The 22,090-nt window shown below is 44.4% G+C and overlaps 1 protein-coding gene across 1 annotated transcript; it reads right to left on the minus strand.

Moving 5' to 3' along the window:
- Positions 1–153: 153 nt before the first annotated feature.
- LOC130115239 (protein FAM83G-like) lies at positions 154–16,404 on the minus strand. Its single transcript, XM_056282857.1, has 3 exons — positions 16,316–16,404; positions 14,852–15,767; positions 154–162 (listed from the first exon to the last, which is right to left on the minus strand). The coding sequence occupies exons 1-3, from the start codon at positions 16,402–16,404 to the stop codon at positions 154–156; spliced, it is 1,014 nt and encodes a 337-aa protein (XP_056138832.1).
- Positions 16,405–22,090: the final 5,686 nt, after the last annotated feature.

Raw genomic sequence — 22,090 nt, forward strand, 5'->3', positions numbered from 1 at the left:
GCAAGTGACCTCAATTCCCAAGTGTTTAAAACCATCTTGGACCCTTTTAAAGGGGAAAAGGCTAGGAGGAAGTGCATCTGCTTCAAAAATTTAAAGGGAAGAGTTCACTTTTTTGCAAATTTATCTTATACCCAGAGATTTTTCCAAATTGATTCAGGGTGTCTAGAATGCAGGAGAGTGATAAAGCTGGATCAGAGACATACAGAAGCAGATCATCAACATAGAGAGAAACTTGAAACTCTTGTCCCCCTTCCAACGGGAAAGTAACCAGACTGAGTATTATTTGAGATTATGGCTGCAAGGGCAGAGGAATAAACCAATTTGAGCCAGGCAATGTCATCTTTAAAGACAAATTTTTGGAGGGTGAAAAATAGATATTTCCACTCAACCTGGTCAAAGGCTTTCCCAGCATCGAGTGAAATCACAATTTCTGGGCACTTTGACCAGTCCAAGTGTACAACATTGAATAGTTTTCTTAGATCTGAGTAAGCATGCTGGCCTTGAGTAAATCCTGTTTGATCAGGTGAAACGATATTTGGAATCACCCTCTCCAGGCGCTTGGCTAAAACCTTAGATAATACTTTAAAATCTACACTTAGCAAAGAAATAGGACTATATGATGCACATAATGATTGATCTTTATCTTTCTTTGCCAACACAGATATAGAGGCCTGTCTCAAAGTCATAGAAAGACTGCCCGAGGAGAGTGCCTCTTTAAACATAGCTTGAAGAATTGGTGCTGATTGGAGGGAAACCCTTTTATAAAATTCAGCCGTAAACCCGTCAGGACCGGGCGACTTGTTATTTTGCATAGATTTAATGGCCATAATTATTTCAGAGATCAAAGTGTCCGCACTCATATTGGTATTTTGTTCTTCTGATACAGTGGGAATACTCAAGTTTTCAAAGAAGGCATGTTGGGGAGCAAGGTCATCGCTACATTCTGATGCATAGAGGTTAGAGTAAAATTGCAAAAAGCTTTGTTTATGTCATCATGATCTGTCAGCATCTCTCCTGTATGTGACTGAATCTTTGTGATTGAGAAGTTAGCAGCTGCTTGATGGGCTTGCAAAGCCAATAATCTACTCGCTTTATCTCCAAATTCATAGACGTTGTGTCTGGATTTCAAAATTAGACGTGTTGCCTCATCAGTGGATAAAAGATTAAATTCAGTTTGCAGTCTCAAACGTTCCTTATATAGATCTGGGGTCGGGGATTGAGCATATTTTGAGTCAATATTCAAGATCTATTGAGAAATATCATTTGAGTTTTTTTCTTTTTTAATTGTAGAAGAATAAGTTACGATTTGTCCTCAGAGGTATACTTTAAGAGTCTCCCATAGTGTGGCTTGTGAGATCTCTAGGGAAGTGTTTGTCTCTAGGAAAAATTGTATTTGGGCTGAAATGAACTCCACAAATGTGTCGTCCCATAATAGAAAAAGGTTAAGTCGCCAGATTCTATTTGGGGGGTGGGGGCGATTTGGAAGATCCAAATCAAATATGATGGCGCTATGATCAGATATAATAATACTATGATATGAGCAAGTTTTAACCTTAGGCAGCAGTCTATTATCGAGTAGGAAATAGTCTATGCGGGTATAGGTATGGTGCACTTTAGACAAAAAGGAATAAGCTGTGGTGTGGGGAAATTTAAATCTTCAAATATCTGAAAGACCACATTGATTCATGAAGTCACTCACAACTCCAACTGTACTAGAGAGATTCTGGGGAGTATTTGATGACCTATCTAAGGTTACATCTAGAACAAGATTGAAATCACCTCCAACTATGATAAATCCACTGTCAAGCTTGGGTATTGTCAAGTCAAGTCAATTTTATTTGCATAGCAAAATACAAATAAAATTATTTCTTTTGGTGTGGGAAGATGGCAGCGTGAACTCATGTTTGCAGCGGCTTCATCCAGTACCGACTATGCAGTGTCCATGTCTACATCTGTGTCTCAGTTTGTGTCATCATGTGACGTTTTTAATTTGAACTTAGATTTATTTTATTTTTTTTCCCGTTGATGGCTGGGAGAGCTGGTGTTGGATCGGCTGAGAGAGCTTGGTCTGCTGTGTCCTGTGGACGGCCCTGCTCGGAGCTGTGCCTGAAAGCAAACACCGAGGCGGTCTGGTGGCGGCCTCGCCTAGCATCAACTGTGCAGTGTGTGTTTTTTGTTTTTTGTTGGTTTTTTTTGTTTTTTGCTTTGTTCTGTTTTTGTATATTTTTGGTGGTGTCGTTGTGTCGTTTTTGGAAATCTGGATAAGTTTTTATCTTTTGTGTTGCACTGCTGTTAGCTGGGTGAAACGAAATTTCGTTTCTTTTGTGTACTCGATGGAGATGACAAATTGTTCTTGATTCTTGAAATATCACAAATTACAAATTTGCCTCAAGGGGCTTTACAGCAACACAGCATCTTCTCCTTAGACCATCGCATAGGATAAGGAACAACCCCCTAAAAAAACCTTTAACAGGGAGAAAAAATAGGAAGAAACCTCAGGGAGAGCAACAGACAAAAAATAATTTCTCAAAAAAATTACTGTCATCGCAGTTAGGGACAAATAACTTCACTACAATAACAGGACTGGCAAAGAGTTGTCTAACAACAATAAAATATCGCCCGTTTGGATCACTAATTACCTCTTTGGAACGAAAAGAAATGTTTTTGTTTATTAATATGTCTGCTCCTCTGGCTTTTGCATTAAATTTGGAATGGTATACTTGATCAACCCAATTTCGATTAAGACCAGAAATGTTGACATTACAAAGATGGGTTTCTTGTAAAAAAAAAAAAGTATGTCTACCTTCAATTGCTGCAAATGAGACAACTGTTTGTCTTTTCACTGGGTTATTTACCCCTTTTGCATTCCAGAATACGAACTTAGTAGGGTTATCGGTCACCTTATTGGATCGACCTACCATGACAGTCTAAGAAAACAAATAAAAAGGGAGAAGCAAACCAGATTTCGTAGTCCAAAGGTGATGTCCTGTTTGAAAAATAACAAGAGTGCATGAATGGGGAACAGAAGGTAATAAGAAAGCAAAGAGAAGGGGGGAGAGGAAAAAGAAACGGGGGGGTGGGGGTGATACTCAAGTCTCATGTACCTGTAAACCTGCCGACCCTTTCCCTTTTACTGTTATTCACTTTGTGCTTAAACCCTGCACTTAAAGCTCTGTCTTTATGGAAAATTGGCAAAGAAGGTCTTCTGGCGACTGACTTAACCTCCGAATACGCGCAACAAACAATAGAGGGCAGCAACACACCACTGCAGCCATCAGTCTGCCCAATCCAAAAAAGAAGGAAATAGACGCAACGTAACGTCCGTTTCCGTTCTACCTGATAAGATTCACGTCAGTGACATAATGAGGTGTTAGAAAAATACAAAAAAAACAAAAACCATTGTGCTCCATGACTATGCACAACAGTCAAGGCACACACATAACATGACTACTAGTCAGACCGAGCTCATCAACTGAGCGTTAAACCAAATAAATGGCTATTATGTGTTCGGCTAGCATGTGGTTAGCAATTAGGGCTAATGGCTTAGCATTGGAGGTACAGTTAGCCATCGTTGAACAACTGAACAGTGTTACGGGGTGTGTTACAATCACACACACCCCATGGTAAACTGCTCACTCACCGGACAGTCCAATCAACCTAATCTAGGAAAATGTGACAACCCCGGAATATTTTCCCTAGTTATGGTTATTGAGGGGTATTATATTGTAAATCGTCGGCTCTACAAAAAAGCAGCTGCTTCAGCCGGAGTGTTGAATTCATGCCTGGTACCATCTGCTATCACACGGGGCTTAGCAGGAAAAAGTAGGCTAAAGCGGAGCCCCGCTTTTCTCAGTTCGGCCTTGATAGGAGTGAAGACAGCTTTCCTTCTGGCAACCTCAGAACCATAGTCTGGATATCAGTGGATCTCCGTACTCCTGTAAAACAGGGGACCTTTCTTACGTACACGCTGCATTATTTTTGCTTCATCTGGAAGTGGTGTATACAGGCTATGAAGGGACGAGGTGCACCGTCCTGTCTCCTCTGGGTGGCTACCCTATGCGCTCTGTCTACGGTTATAGGGCGGGAGAAAGCACCGGCACCAAATATTTTTCGGAGACACGATTCGATGAAACAACTTGGCTGGGTGCCTTCAGCTCTCTGGTACAGTGGCGCCCCCAAGGGGTGGCCACGGCCACCCTGATACTATCCCTGCCCCCCCCCCCCCGCTGCCCCCCCCAGCCACGAGTCGCATATGCAGAATATGCTTCTGATTATGCATAATATGCTTCTATCTGATATCTTACATTAAGTGCTGTTAATTTAAATCAATAATGTATATTTTTCTTAACTCATATTGACAATTTTCAACTAGCCTATACAGTATGCTACAACAGCATAATAGAATTCCCGAAATTCAGTCATGGCTTTTGGTTTTGGTGTGCCACCCCAAGATTTTCAGTGGCCCCATTTGGCCACCCCTATGGCAAATTTCTGGGGGCGCCACTGCTCTGGTATGCCTGTTATACGAATATTGCACCTCCTGGACCTGTTCTCGAAGTCGTCAACCTTCCGTTTCAGTCGTTCATTCTCCTTCACAACATGTCCAGTTGTAGATTCTAGTGTAATTTTTCTCCCCTGGAAGTCGTTCATTGATGTTTTAGTGGCCTGAATTGTCCGATCGTGTCTGGCAATAGTAGCATGGATGGATGAACGTTGTGCTGCCATGTTTGTGATAATTCGCTCCTCCATGCCGGAGAGTAGTTTCTGTATATCAGCCAAAGTTACCGCTGTGTTGCTGTCGTCGCCATGCCTGGGTTCGTTGGTAGTTCGCTCAGCAGCTAATCCCCCACGCTGACCGCCATTCCCCCCCATGTTCTGCTTTTTTTGCCTTTGGTTGTGGTTTTACCCATTTTGAACTGGATATGAAGAAGTTCAAATCAGAAGCCAGTCGTAGAAGCGGGACCTCCGATGTTTATACGGGTAAATAATACAGCAGATATCAAATAAATGTCGTATGGTGACAGAGCTTTTCCAACTTGCTGCCTACTCCGCCATTCGCCAAACAGGAAGTCCCCGACAGGTCGTTTCTTCGTGCAAAATAGATATGGGGTTTAAAATTAAATTAAGTTGCTTTAATTTAGAGGTTTAATGTAGGCGGGTCATAACCCTTAAAACAAGGGCAGTATACAGAATATGTGGACAACACAAGGGATAGAAAAGAAACCTTACGAGCCAAAGGTTAGACGGAGAAAGATGAACGCCAGTATGCCACTTGGGAGTTATTGTAACTGAGCGTTCTGGCCTTGCATATATATATATATATATATATATATATATATATATATATATATATATATATATATATATATATATATATATATATATATATACACTCACCGGCCACTTTATTAGGCACACCCGTCCAACTGCTCGTTAACGCAAATTTCTAATCAGCCAATCACATGGCAGCAACTCACTGCATTTAGGCATGTAGACATGGTCAAGACGATCTGCTGCAGTTCAAACCGAGCATCAGAATGGGGAAGAAAGGTGATTTAAGTGACTCTGAACGTGGCATGGTTGTTGGTGCCAGACGGGCTGGTCTGAGTATTTCAGAAACTGCTGATCTACTGGGATTTTCACGCACAACCATCTCTAGGGTTTACAGAGAATGGTCCGAAAAAGAGAAAATATCCAGTGAGCGGCAGTTCTGTGGGCGAAAATGCCTTGTTGATGCCAGAGGTCAGAGGAGAATGGCCAGACTGGTTCGAGCTGATAGAAAGGCAACAGTAACTCAAATAACCACTCATTACAACCGAGGTATGCAGAAGAGCATCTCTGAACGTACAACACGTCGAACCTTGAGGCAGATGGGCTACAGCAGCAGAAGACCACACCGGGTGCCACTCCTGTCAGCTAAGAACAGGAAACTGAGGCTACAATTCGCACAGTCTCACCAAAATTGGACAATAGAAGATTGGAAAAATGTTGCCTGGTCTGATGAGTCTCGATTTCTGCTGCCACATTCGGATGGTAGGGTCAGAATTTGGCGTCAACAACATGAAAGCATGGATCCCTCCTGCCTTGTATCAACGGTTCAGGCTGGTGGTGGTGGTGTAATGGTGTGGGGGATATTTTCTTGGCACACTTTGGGCCCCTTAGTACCAATTGAGCATCGTGTCAACGCCACAGCCTACCTGAGTATTGTTTCTGACCATGTCCATCCCTTTATGACCACAGTGTTCCCATCTTCTGATGGCTACTTCCAACAGGATAACGCATCATGTCATAAAGCTCGAATCATCTCAGACTGGTTTCTTGAACATGACAATGAGTTCACTGTACTCAAATGGCCTCCACAGTCACCAGATCTCAATCCAATAGAGCACCTTTGGGATGTGGTGGACCGGGAGATTCGCATCATGGATGTGCAGCCGACAAATCTGCAGCAACTGCGTGATGCTATCATGTCAATATGGACCAAACTCTCTGAGGAATGTTTCCAGTACCTTGTTGAATCTATGCCACGAAGGATTAAGGCAGTTCTGAAGGCAAAAGGGGGTTCAACCCGGTACTAGCAAGGTGTACCTAATAAAGTGGCCAGTGAGTGTATATATATATATATATACACTACCGTTCAAAAGTTTGGGATCACCCAAACAATTTTGTGTTTTCCATGACAAGTCACACTTATTCACCACCATATGTTGTGAAATGAATAGAAAATAGAGTCAAGACATTGACAAGGTTAGAAATAATGATTTGTATTTGAAATAAGATTTTTTTTACATCAAACTTTGCTTTCGTCAAAGAATCCTCCATTTGCAGCAATTACAGCATTGCAGACCTTTGGCATTCTAGCTGTTAATTTGTTGAGGTAATCTGGAGAAATTGCACCCCACGCTTCCAGAAGCAGCTCCCACAAGTTGGATTGGTTGGATGGGCACTTCTTGCGTACCATACGGTCAAGCTGCTCCCACAACAGCTCAATGGGGTTCAGATCTGGTGACTGCGCGGGCCACTCCATTACCGATAGAATACCAGCTGCCTGCTTCTGCTCTAAATAGTTCTTGCACAATTTGGAGGTGTGTTTAGGGTCATTGTCCTGTTGTAGGATGAAATTGGCTCCAATCAAGCGCTGTCCACTGGGTATGGCATGGCGTTGCAAAATGGAGTGATAGCCTTCCTTATTCAGAATCCCTTTTACCCTGTACAAATCTCCCACCTTACCAGCACCAAAGCAACCCCAGACCATCACATTACCTCCACCATGCTTAACAGATGGCGTCAGGCATTCTTCCAGCATCTTTTCATTTGTTCTGCGTCTCACAAACGTTCTTCTTTGGGATCCAAACACCTCAAACTTGGATTCATCCGTCCACAACACTTTTTTCCAGTCTTCCTCTGTCCAATGTCTGTGTTCTTTTGCCCATCTTAATCTTTTTCTTTTATTGGTCAGTCTCAGATATGGCTTTTTCTTTGCCACTCTGCCCTGAAGCCCAGAATCCCGCAGCCGCCTCTTCACTGTAGATGTTGACACTGGTGTTTTGCGGGTACTATTTAATGAAGATGCCAGTTGGGGACCTGTGAGGCGTCTGTTTCTCAAACTAGAGACTCTAATGTACTTATCTTCTTGCTCAGTTGTGCAACGCGGCCTCCCGCTTCTTTTTCTACTCTGGTTAGAGCCTGTTTGTGCTGTCCTCTGAAGGGAGTAGTACACACCGGTGTAGGAAATCTTCAATTTCTTAGCAATTTCTCGCATGGAATAGCCTTCATTTCTAAGAACAAGAATAGACTGTCGAGTTTCAGATGAAAGCTCTCTTTTTCTGGCCATTTTGAGCGTTTAATTGACCCCACAAATGTGATGCTCCAGAAACTCAATCTGCTCAAAGGAAGGTCAGTTTTGTAGCTTCTGTAACGAGCTAAACTGTTTTCAGATGTGTGAACATGATTGCACAAGGGTTTTCTAATCATCAATTAGCCTTCTGAGCCAAAGAGCAAACACATTGTACCATTAGAACATTGGAGTGATAGTTGCTTGAAATGGGCCTCTATACACCTATGTAGATATTGCACCAAAAACCAGACATTTGCAGCTAGAATAGTCATTTACCACATTAGCAATGTATAGAGTGTATTTCTTTAAAGTTAAGACTAGTTTAAAGTTATCTTCATTGAACAGTACAGTGCTTTTCCTTCAAAAATATGGACATTTCAATGTGATCCCAAACTTTTGAACGGTAGTGTATATATATATATATATATATATATATATATATATATATATATATATATATATATATATATATATATATATATAAAGCAAGACTGTATGCTTGTATGTTCGCTTAAAACTCCAGAAATACTCATTGTAGAACAAAAAGAAAGGTGTCTTTGAATCAGCACTTTCCGGGGATTGCACAGTTCGAAATATATTTCAAAAACCAAGTAAACATTTTGATTTATTTGCGAAAGAGGCATTCCAACGATGCTTTGTGGAGACTTCCGGCAAATCCTTCCAATGGTCAAGGGAGGCACTACACCTAACGTTGTCAATGCTAGCCTGAAGGCACGCAACGTGATTTACCCTGAGGCGCTTGAGCACTGAGCGATTAATACACACATTGGTAAAGAAGCTTGATGAATGGATTGAAAATTATGACATTTGATAATTTTCCTTAATAAGATTCATTTATTTGACATTCATTTATCACATATATCATATTGTAACGTGCATTGTTTCAGTAGGCTATCTTATAAAGAATGACACACACACGAGTTGCTCAGTGCAGCCAAGTATAATCAAAGTGTTGTAACATGTTCCTGAGCGCGGGTCACGTGTATCTAAGCTAAACTAGTGGATAGCCAATGGCATCGATCTATCTAGACCCGTAACATCCTCCTTTTCCAAGTATAAACACATACACATGAAGTTAGTGCAAAATAAAATTACTTTCATATACGAACAACCAATAAAAGTGCAACAGCAGTAAATCTCTTCATATCCCATACCAGTGTAATAACCACAGTAGCGTATGATAACATTTCTCCTCTTTTCCCCCTCTCTCCCACATAGCAACCATCAACATTATTCAGATTACATAGTGAGTTTCAGTGGAGGTTTAGACAGCCGTCCAACCCTTGTGTAAGTGTGTCCATCCGAACGCGGAGCGCCAACAGGAGTAGATGGCGCCTTGGGCATGGACCTGATGGGGCTCGGTTCGAACACAGCCTGAGGGGTCTCAATGACAGTTTCTGTAGCTGGATCCCCGTCCGGTGTGTGTGCCGCAGCGGGTTCAACAGGATCGTGCGCGGCTCGTGCAGCTGGCTCAGCCACTCTGCGATCGATCCTGTTACGACGGTACAGGGAGCCATCAATGTCCACAAGATAAGACCTCGGCGCAACCCTGCGGAGACAAGTTCCGACTCTCCAGCGGCCAGTGTTATCACCTGGCAGGGGCTTCATCCGTACGACTTCCCCAATTTCAAGTACCGGCAATTCACGGGCAGATCTGTCATAGAAGGATTTGGCGAGTTGCTTCCTGTGGCGCAGCTTTTCAGTGACGCCCACGACAACAGCTGGTTCCAGGAGCTTGCTTGCCGCCGGGATGGACGTCTTCAACCGGCGAGACATGAGGCGTTGTGCTGGGCTGCTGCCCATGTTTTCCGTAGGTGTATTCCTCCAGTGAAGCACGGCTTTCCAGGGGTCTTCACCATCATACGCGGCCTTACGCAGAAGATTTTTTACAATCTTCACGGCCGACTCGGCCTTGCCATTCGCTTTCGGGTGTCTGGGAGAGGAGGTCACGTGCTCAAATTCCCACTCAGAAGCGAACCGTGTGAACTGAGCTGTGAACTGAGGGCCGTTGTCTGTAATAACCTTCTCTGGCTGACCATGTCGGGCGAACTGTGCCTTACATCGCTTGATGACTGTCTCTGCAGCCATGTCGGGTAGAAGCTCAATCTCCCAAAAATCGGAATAGTGGTCGACTATTAGGATATAGTCTTTCTGTCTGAAGCTGAATAGGTCCATGCTCAAGACCTGCCATGGCCTGGTTGGTACTTCGTGAGAGAGCATGGTCTCCTTTTGCTGATTGTGGGCGTACACATTCCAGGTCGAGCAGCTGCTTACAAAGTCCTTTATCTCTGACTGCATGTTGGGCCAGTACAATGTCTCTTGAGCGTGTCGGTAGCATGCATCACCCCCTATGTGACTTGAATGTATGCGCGTCAACATTTCTGGCCGGAGTGACTTTGGGATGATGACTTTTTGCCCCCGGAACAGAACTCCGTTCTGCACACTGATTTCATCCCTGAAGGGCCAGTACTCCCTAGCGATGAGGGGCACTTCCTCCTTTACATCTGGCCAGCCCACGAGAACAGTGTTCTTCAGTGCCTGTAAGCATTCATCTCTGTCGGTGTGTCGTCTGATCTGTTCCAGCCGCTGGTTAGTCACATTCAGGTACTCTGCCTGGTTCACGTGCTGTATGTCTTCCTGCTCTTGTTGTAGAGAGCAGAGAGCGTGTCGCTGATATGCAGTCCCTCTGCCGGAGCATCCAGCCGTAGCTCTGCTGAGCGTGTCGCTTATGAACATCTCTGGGCCTGGTTTGTAGATTACCCTCAGGTCGTAGTTCTGCAGAGTCATGAGCATGCTCTGGAGTCTCTTGGGCGCATTGAGAAGTGGCTTGCTGAAAATAGAGATCACAGGCTTATGGTCCGTCTCTGCTGTGATTGGGTCGCGGCCATATACACTACCGTTCAAAAGTTTGGGATCACCCAAACAATTTCGTGTTTTCCATGAAAAGTCACACTTATTCACCACCATATGTTGTGAAATGAATAGAAAATAGAGTCAAGACATTGACAAGGTTAGAAAGAATGATTTGTATTTGAAATAAGATTTTTTTTACATCAAACTTTGCTTTCGTCAAAGAATCCTCCATTTGCAGCAATTACAGCATTGCAGACCTTTGGCATTCTAGCTGTTAATTTGTTGAGGTAATCTGGAGAAATTGCACCCCACGCTTCCAGAAGCAGCTCCCACAAGTTGGATTGGTTGGATGGGCACTTCTTTGAGCAGATTGAGTTTCTGGAGCATCACATTTGTGGGGTCAATTAAACGCTCAAAATGGCCAGAAAAAGAGAACTTTCATCTGAAACTCGACAGTCTATTCTTGTTCTTAGAAATGAAGGCTATTCCATGCGAGAAATTGCTAAGAAATTGAAGATTTCCTACACCGGTGTGTACTACTCCCTTCAGAGGACAGCACAAACAGGCTCTAACAGGTACTATTTAATGAAGATGCCAGTTGGGGACCTGTGAGGCGTCTGTTTCTCAAACTAGAGACTCTAATGTACTTATCTTCTTGCTCAGTTGTGCAACGCGGCCTCCCACTTCTTTTTCTACTCTGGTTAGAGCCTGTTTGTGCTGTCCTCTGAAGGGAGTAGTACACACCGGTGTAGGAAATCTTCAATTTCTTAGCAATTTCTCGCATGGAATAGCCTTCATTTCTAAGAACAAGAATAGACTGTCGAGTTTCAGATGAAAGTTCTCTTTTTCTGGCCATTTTGAGCGTTTAATTGACCCCACAAATGTGATGCTCCAGAAACTCAATCTGCTCAAAGAAGTGCCCATCCAACCAATCCAACTTGTGGGAGCTGCTTCTGGAAGCGTGGGGTGCAATTTCTCCAGATTACCTCAACAAATTAACAGCTAGAATGCCAAAGGTCTGCAATGCTGTAATTGCTGCAAATGGAGGATTCTTTGACGAAAGCAAAGTTTGATGTAAAAAAAATCTTATTTCAAATACAAATCATTATTTCTAACCTTGTCAATGTCTTGACTCTATTTTCTATTCATTTCACAACATATGGTGGTGAATAAGTGTGACTTTTCATGGAAAACACAAAATTGTTTGGGTGATCCCAAACTTTTGAACGGTAGTGTAGGTAATGGTGAAACCTCTGGCAGGCGAAGACGATACTGAGACACTCCTTCTCAATTTGTGCATAGTTTTTTTCGGTGGGGGTAAGAGCCCTCGAGGCAAATGCAATGGGCTGACCTTCCTGCATGAGACAACATCCAAGACCGCTCTGGCTGGTGTCGCTCTGGATTGCGATTGGCTTAGTTACATCATAGTAGCGCAGGACGGGCATGGCTGTCGCCAGCGCCTTAAGCTCATGAACCGCCGCCTCGTGCTTAGGCAGCCAGTGCCAGGGTGTGTCCATGTCCAACAGGCGTCGCAACGGCTCGCAGACAGTAGATAGATGAGGCATGAACTTGGCTAAATAGTTAGCGAAGCCAATGAGACGCTGCACGCCCTTGGCATCTGTTGGGTTCGGCATGTCAATAATGGCTCTCACCTTCTCTGGATCGGGCTTCAGTCCAGCAGATGAGAGAATGTGGCCATGAAACTGCACCTCAGCCACTTTGAACTGCAACTTCTTCAGGCCGAGGCGAAGCTTGACCTCGCGGCAGCGTTCCATCAAAGCTTGACGTCGTGGTCGTCCCCAGCCTCCTTGTCTGTGTCCCCGCAGCCGACGACCAGGATATTGTCTGCAATGGGCTCAACGCCCTTCAGACCGGCGAGGAGCTCATGCTGCTTGCGCTGATATACCTCGGGTGCCACCGATACTCCAAATGGTAACTTGAGCCACCTCTTCCTCCCCCAGGGGGTCCAGAACGTGGTCATGAGGCTACTCTCATAGTCCAGTTTGCATTGCAGGAATGCATCCCGAGCGTCCACTAACGTGAAGACTCTGGCCTTGGGCAATTTATACAAAATGTCCTCCAAGGTAGGCATGATGTAGTGAGAGCGCTTTAGGGCTTTGTTCAATGGTTTAGGGTCAATGCATATTCTCAGCTTCTCCGGTTTTTTAACAATCACCATGTTGCTGATCCAATCTGTAGGATCTGTGACAGGCGCAAGGTGGCCGTCAGCCTCGTACTTGTCCAGCTGGGCTTTGACTGCTGCTTTCATTGCGATTGGGACATTGCGAGGGGCACTCTGTACTGCAGCAACACTAGGATCAAGGTCAAGATGGACCTCCCCAGGCACGGATTCCACAGCGGAGTTGAACACATCACTGTATCTGTTGATAAGCTGTTCTTTAGTTAGGGCTCCTGGTTTTGTGTGTTCCATTTTGAGCACATCCTCTGGAATTGTGAAATGCATTAGCCCTAAGCGTTCACAGGTGGAGCCTGACAGAAGAGGATGTTGGCTGGTCCTCACTATTTCGAATGAGAGCTTGTGTGTTTGGCCTCTCACAGTACAGTCAGTCTCAAAGGTGCCCATAGAGCTCAGTGTTTCCCCCGAATACAGCTTCAGTCTGGTGTCACTCGGGCGGAGAGGTGTGTTTGGGGCCAGCCTTTTCTTGTCTTGAAAGCCCATTCATTGCAGGTGGCTCCAGAGTCCAGCTGACATTGTTGTGGCTTGTCGTGGAGTTTCAGAGTCACAAACCACTTCTTTCCTTTGGTGTGCACTGCGCCGATTGTCTCAAACATGTACAGATCATCTGCATCATTACTATGCTCTGGGGGTTCTTCTGTGTATTCCACACAGTTTACCTTGCCCTCAGCATGCCCCTTTTTGCTCTTTAAGCACACTTTAGAAAAGTGATTAAGTGTCTCACATGACCTACATTGTTTCCCGAAGGCCGGGCAATGCTCTCTGCCCCTTGAATGCGAGCTGCCACAATATTTGCAATTGCCTGCATCTCCTGCTGTTCTGGGTGGATTGCTCTGTTTCCATTGGTTTTGTCTGGGTTGCCTAGCAACGGCATGCACTGCCTCCGGCTGCGGTGTTGTTGCAAACTCCATTGCTCTCATACGGATGTCAGTTTGCTCTGCTGCACGACACATGTCAATAGCTGTGACCATGTTCAAATCCTTCTCTCTCAACAGCCTGCGCCTAACGGCCTCGCTTGCAACTCCCAGGACTATCTTATCACGGATCATTTCATCTTTCAACTGTCCATACTCACAGGTTGCTGCCCTCTCTCTCAGTCTCGTCACAAAGGTATCAAACGATTCTCCTTCCTCCTGCTTGCAACTCCCGAAAATGTACCTCTCGTATATTGTGTTTTTTGCTGGCTTGAAGTATTTCCCCAACTCTCTCAGTATGGCGTCAGGATCCCCTTGATCATCTTCTGAGAGGTTCAGATTGTGGCGGTAAATATGCCTGCATTCACTTCCCATCACACTCTTTAGAGTAGCCGCTTGTATTTTCTTGTCCTTGCCAAGTATGCCCGTGACGAGGACGTAGTCTTCATATTCGGCCCGAAAAATGTCCCAATTGACACTCCAATCGCCTGTGAAGCTCATCGGGGACGGTGGTGGAATATTCACGTTAGCTGCCATTGTATGTGATGCTATCGGCGCCGGTAATGCTAGCGTTAGCTCCTCTGTGACAACGTCTTCAGCAGAAGTACTTTGCTCTGAATCGGAATCCTCCGACATGTGATCTACTCAGGTCTACAAACTTAAACATGCGAGCTAGTAAAATAAGAAATAAGTTCTCCGACTTCTGGCACCATGTTTCAGTAGGCTATCTTATAAAGAATGACACACACACGAGTTGCTCAGTGCAGCCAAGTATAATCAAAGTGTTGTAACATGTTCCTGAGCGCGGGTCATGTGTATCTAAGCTAAACTAGTGGATAGCCGATGGCATCGATCTATCTAGACCCGTAACATGCATGGATAAGTAGACACGCTGGCCGCTGGCTGGCCGGTCTAACGGGTCTGATCCTTAGTCGAGCGGTTAGCGATGTCTCCTGCGGTGTGGGCGATACGGGTTCGCTTCCCGACCGCGGCAGTTCCTGTGGTTGCGTTGTCCCCCGAATTCGCTACATTGGTGTCAGAAGTTCTCGGGTTCTGACCCAAAGTGTTTATGTCATTTGGGGTGGGCGCCGTGAAGGGTGAGCTGAAGCGTATAGCCTGGCTGACCTCAAACCTCTCTGACCTCTGTAAGTGAACCTGAGTCGACCGCTTGTCATCTCTGATGTTGATGAAGCCAATCACATCACTGGGTGGGTCTAGCTCAGGACATGTCGGCAAGTAGGGGATCAAGTATGCTATCTCCAAATTGGCTAATCCAGGATGTAGTGCTTGGGCCTCCACAGGCACTTTAACACGCCCTTTGACCAGTTTCAGCCCAGTGGGATTCTGGGAGGCTGAGTTCTTGTTGCTGGAATTTTGGTCAGAAGAAGCAGGACTCGCATGGTTTCCTGAGGCAACCAGGGCATACTTGGGGTTAATGAGCTTCCTGGCAACAGAAGCTGGTACTGGAGCAGGGGCAGCTTGAGGGAGGGGTTCAGGCGTTGGTTCATCTGCCATAGAAACTTTGGTGAGGGACACCCCCCTAGAGGTCAGGTAAAGGTCACGGAACTGCAGGTCAAAGGTCTCCACAGCTTGACCCGTTACCACAGTGATGAGGTTACGGTCCAGACGAGATGACGACCAGGTGAAACTGTATGATCCAGAAATGGCTCTGTCGCCATCCACCAGGAGAAACCTCTGGCTCAGTGAACCACATACCTTCTGAGCTGACCGGGTGTAGAACTCCACACCTTCACAGCAGCGTACACGCAGATTCTTTAGGTGTCCACGGTGCATATCAGCCCTGCCACACATAGACAGGAAGCAGGGAACAGCTGCCATATCGATGATGATGTAAACAGGAACGTTGCGTTTGTAGGCTGCATACAGAAGGTCTCGAAAGATATCCACATCTGTAAATACATCCATCACCACTGCTATCCCACTTCTGACACCAATGTAGCGAATTCGGGGGACAACGCAACCACAGGAACTGCCGCAGCCGGGAAGCGAACCCGTATCGCCCGCACCGCAGGAGACATCGCTAACCGCTCGACTAAAGGGTCAGACCTGCCAGCCAGCGGCCAGCGTGTCTACTTATCCATGCACGTTACAATATCATAAACTATTCTATATTTCATCATCGATTATATCATAAAGATCAGATCATGTTGGTTGTTTTGGTGAGAACATTTTCCCCGGGCAACACCAGGTACCTCTCCTAGTTAATTGATGAATCAAAGAAACAAACAACTGATGTGAAAGACAACAAAGAACACATTTTAGTCCATTGCACACAACAACCAACACCCCCCCCCCCCACACACACACACACACACACCCCACATGCGCACACAGATGCCTGCAGTTCTGTGTGCATGCAGTTATATTGTATGTATTGCAACTGTGCCGTTATATTGCAGTAACACAGAAAAAACTTGCTGTAAGCTCGGCTCCCATATGTACTTAATGCTTCATAGCTCACCATTCAGTCACCGGCTGAATAGGCCTACATCCTCTGTGACCTCTAGTTTATCCTCAGGAAAACCAATGTCTGCTGGCTCAAACATGTATGGCTGCACCATGCCGAGCCTACTGAGGCCATTATTGCTAGCAGAGGATTAACCAGCTTTCCCTGACCACCATGTTGTCGGGTTGTCTGTTTACACACACATTGCTGGTGAGATGCAGTTGTCAATCATTATGTGATCAGACCTCCTGTTCAGACAGATTAATGCCTGTTAGGCAGCGTGTTTAATTATAGTTAATGATACCTTTTTTTTTAAATCGATGGTTCATGTTTTAAGTCACACATACGTATTCAATATCATATGGATAATATGGATATGAAACAAGCTGTCAGTAGTTTTAAGCTTATTATCATGATGAGTCGATTAGAAGGAGAGTATCACCTTAACATGTAGACTGTAAATGTAAATTGAAGAATTATTTTTTTTTGACCTGATGATTCTAACACAAAGAAATTAATGTCCTGTTTAAGATCACAACATGACAAAATAGAGCTTGAGATCTATGGGGAAAAAAACATGTAGTTGACCATTGTTTCAGATAATAATGAAAATGGTAAATTGGTCAGATGACAAAAGGCTCCATATTTTAAATATAAAACTAACTTTATATTTACCTGAGCAGTGAGAGTGGGTGGCAAAATGCATTTCTAGGAATTAATTACTTTCTGTGATGACTTTGCATGGGTGCCGGTTTGTCTGCCGGTGTATAACCATAGGCTTTGTAAGAACATGCTTGTGTTTGTTTTGTTTGTTTATGTGTGTGTGAGACTAGCGTATGTTTCTTCTGTGAATGTGTGCATGTACTTTGGAACTCGATCACATTTGTGTGGTTGGATAGGCGGATGGGTCATTTGGCAGGTCTGTGTTAGGCTGCCAGCCAAGCACTGGCTGGGCATGAGGTGAGGAAAGGGAAAAGCTTCACTCCATCACCAGCTGACTGTGTGTGTGTGTGTGTGTGTGTGTGTGTGTGTGTGTGTGTGTGTGTGTGTGTGTGTGTGTGTGTGTGTGTCAGTGAATGGCCCCAGTCCATTAGTACGGCCATTCGCTGGTGACTGAGAGTGTCAGGGCCTTTCCGCTCACTCCATCACCTTGTTTGTGCCTGTGTGTGCGTGTGTTTGCGAGCAATACAGCGAGTCACAGTTTATTAATGGGCCCAGTCGCTCAGTCCAATCTCCACAGCAACCTAAAGTACTTGGGTGTCCAGAGGAGAAATAACACAGGTGGGACACAGCTACAAAATGACCCTCACACACACACACACACACACAATATATATATATATATATATTAGATATGTAATTTGTGTGTCTTTAAACCCAATATAAACTGCCTTGTATAACAGTATTGCAAGATTAAAATGGTTCATTTTTGAAGAATATTTCAGATTGTAAATGACTCCCTGGGATGAATAAATCAGCGAACGGAGCACCAATTACACACTTTGCACCAGTACATGCATGCACACACACACACACACACACACACACACACACACACACACACACACACACACACACACACACACATGCGTGTGTGCAAGGAAGAAAAGCAATTACAAATAGGCAGGTTACTTTTGATTTTAATTGGAGCACTTGGTGCGAGCCCCACCTGTTACCCTCCACAGCCAAAGAACATGTGAATGTGGAGCTGTCAATCATGCAGTCTTTTTCTCAGTCTAATTAAAATTCCTATAAAGGCCAATTCCAAAACAGGTGGGGGTGTTTTGATGTGACGAGGAGATGCAGGTTATTTAGAGGATAGGTTTTATAGTCAGGCATGTAATTTAGTGGGAGGAATCGATGCTGTTACTGTTAATGTTAATGTTTGAGTTTGTTTTTACTTTTCAGTGAAGAACTGAACTGTTGAGCTCAGGCCGGTGTTGTAAGACTGCAGCCCATGCTTCTTAGCTTGAGGAAACAGAGATTCACCCTCACCGTTCTTATCTACCTCACACCTCCTTTTCACTGATTCCTGCAGTTTTCTTCCTAACGAGTTATCCACTCCTTCACTGCCTGTTATGTTTTGTATGTTGTAACTTACAAACTAGCACATTAAAATGTTCCGAGAATAGTTTGCGACCCCTAAAACCGCCTAGTACACACTATACTAAAAATGATTCAGGACATGCTGATGGACAGATCTGCAAAACGATTTCAGCTGGCGATGTGTAACACTGAACTGACATTTATTACTTTAATCATATTGTCAAACTTTCATATCACTTTGCCTTACGTAGGAAGCTTCCATCAGGGCAAGCGTTGAGGAATGTCAGTTAGAAACTGTCTTTGGTAACATCTTCGAAGGCAGCGATGTGAGTAGCTCTTTATCCTCTGCAACGTGTGTCTTTTATGAAAAGTCACAACCCCCCCCCAGTCAACAAAACCATGTAAAACTTTAAAAGGGTGCACAAAGTTTCTTCTGTATCTCTTAATTTAAACATAGGGTAAGCCTACTTGGGAACACGAGCACATTTTTACTAAGCATCGTGGTGGCTAACTTTAACAAGTGTTAACGTCTGATATGCAAAAGAAATGATGTAACACCCTTGAGGGTGGAGGAATTGTCCCTTTTCTTTGATTCCCCTAGTTTTTCCTACTCCATGCTTTGCAGAGCTTATTTCCATTGCACAGCCGTGAATCTCTTCCCCAAACTAAGACCAAGTGGGAAATAAAATCCTGCTCATCTCACCTTTAATGTACGTACATGGGGAATATACTCATAAACGTCCTCATAACATACACTATGTTATGTGTGCATTTTATATGCAAGCAATTCAATAATTAATCTATCAGCCCTCTCCCGCCATTCCCAATATATCTCGATGGATGATAGTGTAGCGAACCCGAATTCGCTACAATAGATTCTAATGATGGTGGTAAAAGTCATTATTTATGTAAGCACATGTACAATACATGCATACAGCCCAGAAATGGAATCTCACACACACAGACACACACACAGACACACACACAGACACACACACAGACACACACACACACACACACACACACACACACACACACACACACACACAATGTTTATGGCTTATAATGCACGTGATGTTCATGTTGTAATTTGATAGATGCTGGGATAGGATCCAGCATCCCCGCGACCCTGAGAGCAGGATAAGCGGTTCAGATAATGGATGGATGGCTTTTGTCCACGTAGGGGGCGCTGTTGGTTTATTGTTGTGGTATGCTTGGAAAAACCGCGAGACGAGAGATGGTGCGGTAGCTGAGAGAAAAATATGTACCACGGAAATCCCAATAAGCTCACAGAAAGATGTTACTTTGCAGCGTTGTAGTTTTGAGTTTGTAACTTTGCACTAGCGACAAGGATTCAACCTGACTTTTGTCCACCTACATGGCTGCTGCATTGCCGTCGTTCCCTGCTTTTGATATCAGTGAAGATCAGAACTCATTTGTCCGTTGGAAATTTAATAATTGCTCCAGATTAGACTCACAAATCAGTCTAGAGACTGAGGACAATCTTCCAGCTTCGTTGCTTGCATTACAGAACCAATCCAAAGTCTCTAGGGCGGGCCTTCATATTGGGGCGGTGATAGGCCCCTTATCGCGTGACGTAAAAGTTGCGTTGTAAACAAGATGCGCGCGCAGAACGTGCGGCAAAACATGGTCGATAAACAACGTGCGTACCTATGAAATTCACAGGTGAAAGCGTATAAAAGTTAAAATTAAACGGAGAAAAGTCAGAAATTTGAGCAAATTTAAATTTCAGAATATGTTGAAGGTCTATGCGAGTCGAAACTTACGCTAAGCAGTGGAGAAAAACGTCCCGATCCGTTTATGCTTGCTGAAGCTCAGTGGATAAGTGATGTCACGAAGTTGCCAAACATCAGATGGAGGGATGTGACTGAATACCTCATAGACACACCACGTATTACACACGAAAGAATCAATGAAGGCATGCAAGTCTTTAGAAGCATACAATAACTTTGTTGGTGGACATGTCCAAGACTGCTTTTATCATCCGTTATCGAAGGAAAACACGTTTTGCTTCATCAAATAATAGGTAAGCTCCCGTAGTTTGTTTGTACGGTTGAATTGTTTGTATTCAACAAAAGTTGAATTGTTTATAACGTTATGAGATTGAGGCTGGAGTCAAATTATGACCTCAAACATCATGACCCAAGAAAGCTGATGGAATTGTTGTCAAACATGAGGAAGACTAGGCATCAACAACTCACACTTTGGTTGCTCTACTGGGACAGTATCACATTTAGAGCTGTTACTTACGTATGTTCAATCACAATACTTATTTGTGTAAGAAACGGATACATGCCAGATATGAAATGTTCTCCGCAAATGTTCGCGTTTGATATTTGCTCTTCTGACCACGTCTCCCAGTCCTCCTGACAGATCGATGAATCCACGCCTGTCCTCTTCGTTTTTCGATTGGTTTCCCTTCCGGCATGCGATAAAAATGCAGATGCTTGTTTTTACCATCTTTACGACTTGTACAACCGACAGCGCAACAACTGTGAGGCGTTTCGTTTTAAATCAATTTCTCCGTGATGATCTCTTCGAAATGAACGTAGTAATGTTTATCAAACACAAGACACGTGGCCCCTTTTTGCCTCAAAATCTGCGCACGCACATTTGGCGCATGTAAACAAGGGAAGGCGTGAAAGAAACTCCTTCAAAGTTTGTTGTTTGTCGCGTTTGTGGCGAAACGTAGTCATCGGTTGCAAACAAACACAATCTTTTATTAGAACATGATACATCCGTCTGGCCGGATTACACATCTGCTTTGGAGGACATTACAGGACGAGTTACACTGGCAGACAACATTAGCTATATTTTAGCCAACTTGTCTTTCTTGCCCAGGGTTAAAAGTTTTAAACAAAGTCACTGTAAATCCTTAATTGCACCAATCTTGTGGACTGAGCACACATTCGAGGAAACGGAATCAATCTAACGTTGCTCTGGTCATCCATTTTCAATGCTTTGAAAAGCTCTCTGCTGTTACAAAATTATTTGCTACGTATAGCTCCAGTTTGTTTCACTACGGAGGAGGAAGAGCACAATTTTCGGTAAGGCATGTCCTAGATTTCCAAAACAGGAGGAGTAAGTTTGTTGACGGCCTTTCTCGCCGCTGTTGTCTTGCATTTAGAAGTCCCCAGACATTGGTAGGCGGAGATCTCCGATTGTCTGGTACCGCAAGGCTAGCTCTAGATATAAAGGATGATACAAGAAAATGTGCAATGCTTTCGCATTATGCAGGGGAAGGTGTACAAGACATCTCTGATACACTCACCAACACCGGGAAACAAAGGACTATAAATGCACAAAAGAAAAACTAAATGAGTACTCATCTCATCTGATCTCACCATCAGCCGCTTCTCCGGGGTCGGGTCGCAGTGGCAGCAAGCTAAGTAGGACACCCCAAATGTCCCTCTTCCCAGCAATGCCCTCCAGCTCCTCCTGGGGGATCCCGAGACGTTCCCAGGCCAGATTGGACATGTAGTCCCTCCAGCAAGTTCTGGGTCTACCCCGGGGTCTCCTCCCAGTTGTCCGTACCCGGTAAACCTCCAAAATAAGGTACCCAGGAGGCATCCTAATCAGATGCCCGAACCACCTCAACTGGCTCCTTTTGATGCTCTACTCCGGATGTCTGAGCTCCCCACCCTATTCTCTAAGGCTGAGCCCAGACACCCCACAGAGGAAACTCATTTCAGCCACTTGTATGCGCAATCTCACCCTCTCACTCACTACCCAAA

Source organism: Lampris incognitus, chromosome 7 (genome assembly GCF_029633865.1).
Source record: "Lampris incognitus isolate fLamInc1 chromosome 7, fLamInc1.hap2, whole genome shotgun sequence".
In the NCBI taxonomy this organism is placed as follows: Eukaryota; Metazoa; Chordata; class Actinopteri; order Lampriformes; family Lampridae; genus Lampris; species Lampris incognitus.